Source organism: Chenopodium album, chromosome 20 (genome assembly GCF_948465745.1).
Source record: "Chenopodium album chromosome 20, dcCheAlbu1.1, whole genome shotgun sequence".
NCBI classification, from domain to species: domain Eukaryota; kingdom Viridiplantae; phylum Streptophyta; class Magnoliopsida; order Caryophyllales; family Amaranthaceae; genus Chenopodium; species Chenopodium album.
Genome location: NC_137853.1, coordinates 40,373,858 through 40,385,061, shown reverse-complemented (window position 1 = coordinate 40,385,061; position 11,204 = coordinate 40,373,858). Strand labels below are relative to the sequence as shown.

At 36.8% G+C, this 11,204-nt stretch overlaps 1 protein-coding gene and 1 pseudogene across 1 annotated transcript; one reads left to right on the top strand and one right to left on the bottom strand.

Annotated features, from left to right (window-relative positions):
* Positions 1 to 1,153: 1,153 nt before the first annotated feature.
* Positions 1,154 to 3,023, bottom strand: LOC145599065 (cytochrome P450 94A2 pseudogene; annotated as a pseudogene).
* Positions 3,024 to 6,894: 3,871 nt separating this feature from the next.
* Positions 6,895 to 7,475, top strand: LOC145599402 (uncharacterized). The gene has a single exon (XM_081655791.1). It carries the CDS (start codon positions 6,933 to 6,935, stop codon positions 7,467 to 7,469), a length of 537 nt encoding a protein of 178 aa, XP_081511917.1. The 5' UTR covers positions 6,895 to 6,932; the 3' UTR covers positions 7,470 to 7,475.
* The last annotated feature ends 3,729 nt before the right edge of the window (positions 7,476 to 11,204 follow it).

The following is an 11,204-nucleotide window of genomic DNA, read 5'->3' as shown; positions in this document are numbered from 1 at the left end:
ATTATATTGTCTTAGCAACTTATCCAACAACAGGAGTTCGGACTACAATTCCTTTACAATCAACAAAAATATCCAAACACGATCACATCTGAAGTCTTGAGTAACAGGAGAGCCATCTGGTATTAATCATTAAACTAAACATATTTGCAATATTATTAATTTACCTGGGCAGGACATCTTTTCTGTCTCTCCTTTTCTAGTATGAAGTTTATTTTATAATGTGTACATGACTAATATGAGTTTATATAGCCTTGTTAGGATAACGTTGTTTGTTTGGAACGATATTTTGTGGCTATTTTTACTTGCTTGTTTGAATTCGTGCGTGCAAAATTTGTATGGTGAAGCAGGGTCCAAGTAGATTTTCATTAGGTTGAGTAGTTGTAGAATTGAAGTGCTATTTGTACCTAACCTATGCACAAAAAACATGTGTTATCCTAAGTTTGAAAATGAGAGAAAACTTAATTAATTTCTAGCGTAATGAGGTATGTACACTCCATGATTCGTAACTGGTTCGATTCACTTTCTCATTAATGGGTACATCTAAGTAGTCCATCAAAATAGGACTAGAATAACTTTATTAAAGTCAGAATGCAAATTATTAAGACAAATCCATAGATCTTTGCAGGTTTTTTTCGTTTAGCAACACAATACCGTGGGATAAACTATTGACTATTGAGTAGTATATATGTTAGTGCTAGGTTCTACCATAGTTTCAAAAATGTATGGCCCATAGTTTTTGGTTACTTTGAGATGCTGCACAGCTCTCTAACTTTCCTGTATGCTTTGATGTTTTTTAACATCAAAGTTTCTATCCTGTGATATAATATTATGTTCTTGTTTGTGTTAAAAAAAAGGTTCTACCATAGTTTCAAAAATGTATGGCCCAAAGTTTTTGGTTTACCATCAAAAAGGTTGCAAACTTGCAATTGATTATGTAATACTGTATCACTGTATGTCATTGGATATGATTTATGGTAGAAGGTGCTACATACGTTGTTTTTGAAAGCGAACTTTAATTCTTTATTTGGAGGATGAAAGCAGGTATCGTGATCGATGACATTGCATACAATAATCACTTGATCAAATTAATCTCAATCGAACTGATGCTAAACTATAAATTATTACTCCATTCAACAAACATTTTTGACTGCTTTTTACTAAATTGTACACTTTAAAAGTGCATTTTGTTTTACATGTACAAGTCAAACACATATAATCAAACCAAACTAAATTAAATCTCATATAATTACAAGTACTGAATATTATTCTATCTTAACAAATTCCTTGTAAAAAGTAATCCATCTTCGAAGTCAAAATCCACCAACTAAACTCAAACCAATCATACACAATATCTGCATTTTCATGACTTAAGCTTTTCATACAACTTGTTCATTCTTTAGAGCTGCACATATTTTTTTTTGTTACAATGCAACTTTACTTGTAACCTTACTAACTCAATATTAGACTCTTTCTTCAATCCTCACCGGCAAACCACCTTGCATCTTCGCCGTCAATTGAGGAACATACACAGGCTCAAACCCTTCTCCAACCACCGGAATCACTCGAAACCTCTCCAACACACCACCCACCACCCTCTTCATTTGCAAGAATGCCATTTCTTTCCCTAGACATATCCTAGGCCCGGCTTGAAACACCGGGTACGTATAAGGATCACGAGGTACAAACCTTCTTTTTGTTACATTTTCCTCGAACCTCTCAACTTCTAGCCACCTCTCTGGCTTATACTCCGCCCAATTCACCCCCCACAACTTCTCTAATCTCCCCATAGCGTACGGGTGGTAACTCACCCTAGTACCCTTCATTATCGGTATTTCACCTGGCAACATATCATCCATTGCAGCTTCTTTCATGTCAACCGCGACAGGTGGGTACAACCTCATGCTCTCACACAATGCAGCATGGATGTAAACCATGTCTTTAACTTCCTCGAAAACAGAACAATGCTCTTTCTTTAGTTCTCGCAATTGTGTTATCTCATGGACTATTTCTTCCTCGACTGACTCGTTCTTATTAAGTAACCAAAAGAACCATGTTAATGCAGCTGATGTTGTGTCTCGTCCTGCTAGAATAAAACTTATAACAATATCTGTCACAAATTTTTCGTCTGAATACCCTGATTTTAAAAACCTTGACAGCAAATCCTCTGTTTCAGGCTTCGAGGACATGTCTGATGTATTATTTCTCATCAGTTCTTGTTTCTTCTTTCGAACAAGGGAGTTAGCAAATCCTCGAATCTCTACTACAGCTTGCTTAAGCCTTCTTTCAGACCCGATATTTAGAAATCGAGTAATTTTCCATAAGACAGGAAATAAGGCCTGAAATCTGCTAGTACTGATTGTTACAGCTTCTTCGAATGCTGCTGCAAATTTCTCTTCTGGTAAAGAAGGTGATAGATACTCAGGGTCATACCCGAATCCAATCTTGCAGATATTATCGAAAGCAAATCTTCGGAGTATGTTTTGGAGATCAAGAATTGTCCCATTCTTAGCAGCCTCTGCTAGCATTGGCAGAAGCCGGGTTGTAAGCTCGTGTTCAACAACATCCTCAACAAATTTACGCAACGATTTAGTGTTGAATTCATAGCTAGCAACTTGTCTTTGGAACTTCCAAGTTTCACTATCAGCATTAAAAATTCCATCACCTAAAAGGTCCTTAAGAACACTCTTTTGAAAAGGGCCTTTTTGGTAGATTGGAAATCGAGTTTTGAGAATGTGTTCGACAACTGCAGGATCCGCGGTTTGTATACTCTTAACACCAAATGGACGATAAAAGATGAAGGTGGAATTCGGAGATTCGATTAAGAGCTTTGTAAGCCATTGGAATCTATCCTTTTGTTTGAGGGCCGCGAATAAATGGCCGATTATAGGGTATGATTTGGGGTGATCATGATCATTAGCCCGTGTTGTTCGTAACGAGGATGATTTGCTTTTGTAGAGTATAAGAACAAAGGATGGAAGGATGAGTAGTGATGAAAGTAGTAACAAATTTCCAAGCTCAAACATTGTGTGCTTCTTAATTAAGTATTAATTAGAGAGTTTAGAATGATTGTGAGAGTGTTTATTTTTGTATGTAATTGAATTTTAAAATGGACCTAAGTATTTATATAAAAGCCTAGGTTAAAAGGGGGAGGTTGCAAACTTGCAAATAAACTTTGCAGCCATCAAATTGGAAGAGACTTTATTAGACTTAGACAAGAAGCAAAAGAGAAAGAATGTAATACATGTAAAAACAATCTTGATTAGGAATTTGTTTAATTAAAGTGAATTGATTAATGGTTGACCAACAAGTGAGAATGTAATGAAAGTTCATATTGGTTTATGTTAGAGTTAATGGCAGACCTACTTATTTAATGTGGTTCATGTTTGGTGAAAATTTGAAATAACATAATATATGCAAGTGTGATGTATGTGTGAACTATCTTAGCCAACTACAAATTTGTCCTATTATTAGCTATTACTACCTTTTATAATCTTCGAACATGCAAGATGTTCCTTTTAAATTCTCTACTGTATAATTTTTTTTTTTTTTTAGTGCGAATGAGTTATAGAAAAAAAGAGTTACATAGACATTAAAAATTCCAAATAGGCCGAGAAAGAGGGAATTGAACACAGATATACAACCTAACCTATCATATGTAGGCATGCAAATTTTAAATCTCTTCCTAAGGCCAATACCTCACAAACCATTTCTATTTCAATATGCTTAGCTAGCTCACAAACCATTTCTATTTCAATATGCTTAGCTAGCTCACAAACCATTTCTATTTTCGCCGTCATGAAACCGCAGCCATAACCAGGCTGGCAGTATAAGGGATGGCAGTGGGTCTGGTTAAATGGGACACCCGCCACAGACGTTTATGACAACATATAATGATCATATATGGTTTCAAACGGCATTAGATGACCCCGAGATTTATCCCATAAGGTCTCAAGGCTTTTTTCCACAGCACCCCGAAACCTTAAAATTTCCTCAAAAAGCGTGGATTATAGTCTTCAATTTCATAATTTTTTGACCTTTTTTCGCCTGGAAATAAAAATTGCCGAGATGTTTACCATGGTCCCTAATACCCTCCACGAGTCCAATTGGGTCGGTGGAACCATCCAATATGTCCTGAAACGGTCATTTTACCCGTTCGCAACTTGCACCGATTTTGTAAACTCATTCCTACCACAGATGTTTATGACAACATATAATGATCATATATGGTTTCAAACGGCATTATATGACCCCGAGATGTATCCTTTAGGGTCTCAAGGCTATTTCCTCCGAGCCCCGAAACCTTAAAATTTCCTCAAAAGCATGGATTATAGCCTTCAATTTTGTAATTTTTTGACCATTTTTCGCCTGGAAATAAAAATTGACGAGATAGTTACCATGATCCCTAATACCCTCCGGGAATCCAATTGGGTCGTTGGAACCATCCAATATGCCCTTAAACGGTCATTTTATCCGTTCGCAACTTGCACCGATTTCGTAAACTCAAGCCTACCACAGACGTTTATGACAACATATAATGATCATAAATGGTTTCAAACGGCATTATATGACCTCGAGATTTATCCCATAAGGTCTCAAGGCTTTTTTCCACAGCGCCCCGAAACCTTAAAATTTTCTCAAAAAGCGTGGATTATAGTCTTCAATTTTATAATTTTTTGACCTTTTTTCGCCTGGAAATAAAATTGACGAGATGTTTACCATGGTCCCTAATACCCTCCGGGAGTCCAATTAGGTCGGTGGAGCCATCCAATATGCCCTTAAACGGTCATTTTACCCGTTCGCAACTTGCACCGATTTCGTAAACTCATGCCTACCACGGATGTTTATGACAACATATAATGATCATATATGGTTTCAAACGGCATTATATGACCCCGAGATGTATCCAATAGGGTCTCAAGGCTTTTTGCCACTGGGCCCCGAAACCTTAAAATTTCCTCAAAAAGCGTGGGTTATAGCCTTCAATTTTGTAATTTTTTGACCTTTTTTCGCCCAGAAATAAAAATTGTCCAGATCTTTACCTAGGTCCCTAATACCCTCTAGGAGTCCAATTGCGTCAAACCCTTAAACGGTCATTTTATCCGTTCACAACTTGCAATGATTTCGTAAACTCAAGCCTACCACAGACGTTTATGACAACATATAATGATCATATATGGTTTCAAACGGCATTATATGACCCCGAGATATATCCAATAGGGTCTCAAGGCTTTTTGCCATCGGGCCCCGAAACCTTAAAATTTCCTCAAAAAGTGTGGATTATAGCCTTCAATTTTGTAATTTTTTGAGCTTTTTTCGCCCGCAAATAAAAAATTCCGAGATATTTACCATGGTCCCTAATACCCTCCGGGAGTCCAATCGGGTCGGTGGAACTATCCAATATGCCCTTAAACGGTCATTTTACCCGTTCACAACTTATAGTGATTTCGTAAACTTAAACCTACCATGGACATTTATGACAACATATAATGATCTTATTCGGTTTCAAACGGCATTATATGACCCCAAGATTTATCCCTTAGGGTCTCAAGCCTTTTTGCCACCGGGCCCCGAAACCTTAAAATTTCCTCAAAAAGCGCGGACTTTGGCCTTCAATTTTGTAATGTTTTGACTTATTTTCGCCCGGAAATAAAATTTGTCGAGATGTTCACCATGGTCCCTAATACCCTCTGGGTGTCCAATTGGGTTGGTGGAACTATCCAATTTGCCTTAAACGATCATTTAACCCGTTCACAGCTTGCAGTGATTTCGTAAACTCAGCCTACCACGTACGTTTATGACAACATATAATGATCATGTATGGTTTCAAACGACATTATATGACCTTGAGATATATCCTCTAGGGGCTTAGAGGAAGCTTAAACAAATAATATAGCCCACCCATGAGACCATGACTCATTGCTGAAACTAACCCTATTACTATGTTGTTGTTATTATTATTTTTTTTAAAAACTTATTATATTATAATTTTTTTTTAAATTTTATGACACTTTCAAAACTTTGATTCAAAATTCTCATTATATAGAGTCGTAGTTTGAGATATTGTTTGATTTGTCTCAATGTGTGTTTTATAATAATAATTTTTCACTAAATGTTGTTAAAGGATTATATTAACCAAAAGTTTAACCTAATGAGTAATGATTGAAGTCCAGACCCGTGACCTTTGTATCATGTTGGCTCCAATACATACCATGTCAAAGGACCAAATCAGCTAATAGAAATTTAATTAATTTAAGCTAAATAGTTAAGATCCGGGAATATGTTTTATACTCCATCAAAAATATTTAAACTATATATATATTTAAAATTGATCCAAATGTAGTCTACATGTCGTGTGACACTCTCCCTAATTTGTTTCTCTTTTGATATCATCATCAATTTGTAATAAAGAAAAAGTCATTCATAAACACAGACATCCAATTCGAACACTATATATATACTAAACTACTACAAAAGCAAATCTAATTTGTTCAATGTTTGAAACAAGATTTTTTTTTTTTTACTCTTTTTGAGTTTAAAATTAAATCATCGGGGCAAATACTCAACTCTTAGAAAAAATTGAATGCATTATTATTGTTGTGTTGTCGCACCAAGTGTCATGCTATAAAAACCTCGAACATCCCAATTTTCAACGATAACGAGAAACTCTCATGCATGCAACCACATAAACTAAAATGATGAACTGTAAAGACGACCTTGTTGCTATTATTATTGCATGCAACATTATAATATACATGCAATGTATGCAGCTCGCTTAACGTCATTTATGGTCACTTTAATACCTTCAACTAACTTTTCCAGCACCGTTCATAATATATTCCTCTATAAAATGAGCTTGTATAACCCTAAGTTTTATCATCTCCTCCAAAAAAATAAATAAATAACCCATTTTACTAAAAGAGAGAAGAAATAAAATGGGTGTTAGGTCATTTTGGTGTGTGTTTTTAGTGTTAGCCCTAGTTGTAGTGTTGCATGCTAACGCAAGAGAAGTACCAAAACCTAAAATTGAGAATGAAAATAAGGAGGTAATAGTAGATCCTAAAAATGCTGGTGCTAGTGGTACGGGTACTAAACTAGTTGATACAGACACGAACACAGTTGATCCAACGAAAGAGGCTGCAAAAGGTGTACCTAAGGAGGGTGGTGATGTGAATAGTGATGAGAAAAACTTTATCTCATTTGCGGGAGTTGGAGCAGCTGGAGGAATTGGTGGAGTTGCCGGTGTTATCCCTATTGGTGGTTTAGGTGGTTTTGATAAGGGGTTCGGGGCTATGCCCTTTGGTGGCCTCGGTGGAAGTGGTGGTGGACTTGGCGGGCTCGGTGGTGCTGGTGGTGGTCTCGGTGGTGCAGGTGGTGGCCTTGGTGGTGCCGGTGGCGGCCTTGGTGGTGGGGGTGCTGGTGGTGGTTGTACTCCTAGTGCTGCAACTAGTGGACTTGTACCCCATCCTTGATGAATTAGTAGTTTTAAGGATGGATGTCTTAGGTGTTATACTATTATGTATCTCTAAATTAAAGTTGAAGGTTATGTTTTGAGGGTTAGTACGTGGGATGTTATGGTTGTTTTGGTGAAATTGTATGTTTTTGTTCAAGTTTATTTCTAATCTAGATATGTGTGTTTTTTCTATGCATGCATGTACGTACTCGATCTTTCGCATATGCATCTTTGATTTTGTTGTAGGAGTTTATAGGTACTACGCAGCGGATATAACATATATGAATCATATTCAATAAAGTACCTAATCCCAAGAATCACATGCATAACACACAAGACACATAATCATACCTTTGAAGCGTGAATTCCACGAAGCTATTCGACAGGCAAATCAGGGAGAGAATAGAGCCCCAAGTGTTGCTCCTCTACTTAGTCCACGAGATTCGAACGAGCCGTCCACCAATACTAGATTGGTCGAGTGATTGAGGAAAACCGCGATCACCACCTTTTCGGACAACCGACCACCGCACGAACCACCACCACCACGAGACACCACCGTGCGCCAGGAGGAGGAGAGAGCCGTGAGAGAGGGAGTATGAGAGGGGTTGGTTTCGTGTTTGCTAATTAGGGTTTGATCTAAATGATCAGTTAATTCCTTCTCACGTGCAAACCTAGGCACCTAGTCTATTTATAATCTCATTATAATTAGACTAGGGCACGAAGCCCAATAGCCTCTCAAAGCCCCATATGGCCGGCCACCTAGAGAGATGAGGCCCATGATGGGCCTCGTCCTCTAATGCTCGATCTAGCCCCTTTGTGTGACCTTATAGGATCCGTCCAATTGGGCTTTGGCCTATTTTACTAGTCCAAAGATCGTAAGTACCTCTAGCTATGGCAAAACGACGACCCAAATGTCCGGACTTAATTATCTCCATAATTTGATCCAATTATATATCTAGTAATTGCACACGACGAAGACATAACTCCTTCAATCTCCCACTTGTCTGAGACAAGGGTGCAATATTCAAATTCCTTAAGTCAATGTATATGTCGATTTGATAATATGATTGCATCACATGTCGAGATCATATTAATCTACAAATCGTTTCTTGAAATCTGAGTTAGAATTACAAAACCAAATGATTACTGAGTAATGCATTTGAACGCGGCCACGTATTTTCTGAATTCTCCCTCTTCAAGCGGCCATGACACATTTCCTAATTTAATAGGTAGACTCTATCCAATCTTGTGGCAACAAGCCTCCCACTCAACTTCTGAAATAACCAGGAAACACCCTTTATAATCTCCAGTTACGAGAAGACGTTTGAATGTACCACAGTTATAACATCCATTGAATGAAATCAATGTTCCACTCATGTCAAAGGAATCCACTAATATATACGGAAGCTCTATACTTGAACTTCAAAGTAGGTCAATAGTTCGATCATGCATCATTCATGCATATCCAAGTGATTGATCGAGCATCACTATGCCCCTATAGCCCATGAAACCGAGCTATCCAATCAATCTTACATGCTAGTCCATTTATTGAAATCATTTATGTCCACTTTAACGATTTCGAACTAGGAACTTAAATAATATACGGATTTTGTTCACCTGTGGAGTTTCATACACCAGGTCTCTATCTGATAGATAACCTGATGAGCCCATCAATCCATAATTATTTTGGACATTTTATTTAATTTCAAAACCATAATTAAATAAGAGAAATAATAATTTCTGTTTTAAACATAATTCTGCAAATTGATGTATTTTCTCATGTAATATGTTTCCACAAACATACACAACTTAAAATTACATAATTTGCTTCAATCCAAGACTTTAATATGACTTTCATACCTTTGTCTATGGAAGGGGTTTAGTGATTTCTCACTCATAATAAAACTTCGCAGAACGTGACCTTCCGCCGGTCAATGATCTCATAACTGAGGCGATATTTTATATCCATTTGTTTGGATTTGTAATGTGACCGTGGCTCCTTTGTTCTTGGGCAAAGGTGACCCTTTAGTCATATTACATTTCAATCCAAACTTCCTCTAAAACTATCCGACTATAGTTTAATACACATATTCTAACATTGAGCATGCAATAGTGCTCTGCTTTGAACTCTTCAAGCTCACTGTACTTCTCCATACTGACAAAATTGTGCGTCTAGATCAAAATCTAGAGTCATCTTGCCTGTTTGGAAAGAACTTGCATTCGTAAAACTTTTGACAAACTTGTTTACCTTTAACACCATAAACTAGACAAATTCCTTTAGTGCTTCTCAAGTACTCAAGGATTTGTTCTTGGTAACTTTCCGTATGCTTATTCTGTATTTGCTTGAAACTTACTACACATGCACAAGTCATATGTAACAACTTGCTTTGTACATTTCATGGTACATGTAATGGTCCCTTTTGCAAAAGCATTAGGTCCACTGCCTTTACAACTCAACTCAACTAGCTTTTAAGGCACTGAGTTTTACTGAGTGTAAAACCATGAAACATGGGAAGAGATCCTCTCTTAGAATCTTGCATCTTGAACTCGTCAAGAACCTTATCAACATAAGTCTCTTGATTTGGTCCAGTCATCCTTCAAGATTCACTTTGTGGATTTTGATTCCCAGTATGTACTCAACATCTCCTAAGTCTCCCATATAGAAACAATCTTTCTAACCATTGCTTGACTTATTCAAGCATTGATATATCGTTTCATATGAACTGTATGTCAACTACATACTAGACTAAGAAGACCAATTGCTCCCACTAAACTTCTTGTTTGTACAAGATTTCTTTTCATTCTTCCAAGGTAATCAAACTGTTTGATTTCCTAATGAATATTTCAACTCCTTAATGCTTATTTCAATCCATAAATGAATTTCTGAAGTTTGCAAAACTTTCTAGGAATTTCTGGAATTCAAAAACTTAAGTTGTATCATATACATCCCATCCGTCAAGAACATTTCATGAAGGTGATTTTGATTTCCATAACTAGAAATAATCCGAATAGGCTTACATGACTAATAGGTTTGACCCTATTTGTAAGACTATCATGGACTAGCACATCTTTACAGACATGGAGTCCATTCTGGATTTCTTAGCCTTAAGCCATTTCCTGAGTTGGCACTTGTCCAAAGCTTGCTTGTAGGTATGGATTCCAACCATTCCAATAGGAAAATTTTAGAATCCACCTTTTACTAGAATTCCAACAAACTGTTTGTTTTAATCCTAAGTAACCTACGATAGGTGTGAGCGACAATAGAATTATTCTCTTCAACTCTTTGAAGCCTTTCATTCTAGTAGGACGATAGAAGTCTCGCTAGTTGAATTAGCTTGCTTCGACACACGTTTTATCAAATTAGCTGATTTCATGCGCATTCGTCTCTAATGTAGTGTTATCTACATCCCTTTGTTGCTCGTCTCGAATCTCATCGAGATCTAACTTTACTCCCACTTGGCTTTGTAGGAAGACATTTCTTTCTATAAAGACACTATCGCGAGCAACAAACATTTTGTTTTTACGCGATTGTAGGAATAATACCTCTGATTTAGGGTTTATGATGTCATCTTTGTAAACATTTTACATAGATTTCATATTCCCTCAATCCTGTTTAGAAAAGATTATTTTGGAACATTTCCAGCCTTTCTATTGCTTTGGTTAAGTTTCTATTTAGTATATTCGCAATTGTTGTTGTTCTAATGCATATCCTCAAAATGATATTTGTAAATCATTAAATCTTGGATCGAACCAT

Bases quoted from the DNA above. Each gene is read 5' to 3' on its own strand.
- LOC145599402 (XM_081655791.1), top strand. From the start codon at position 6,933: ATGGGTGTTAGGTCATTTTGGTGTGTGTTTTTAGTGTTAGCCCTAGTT.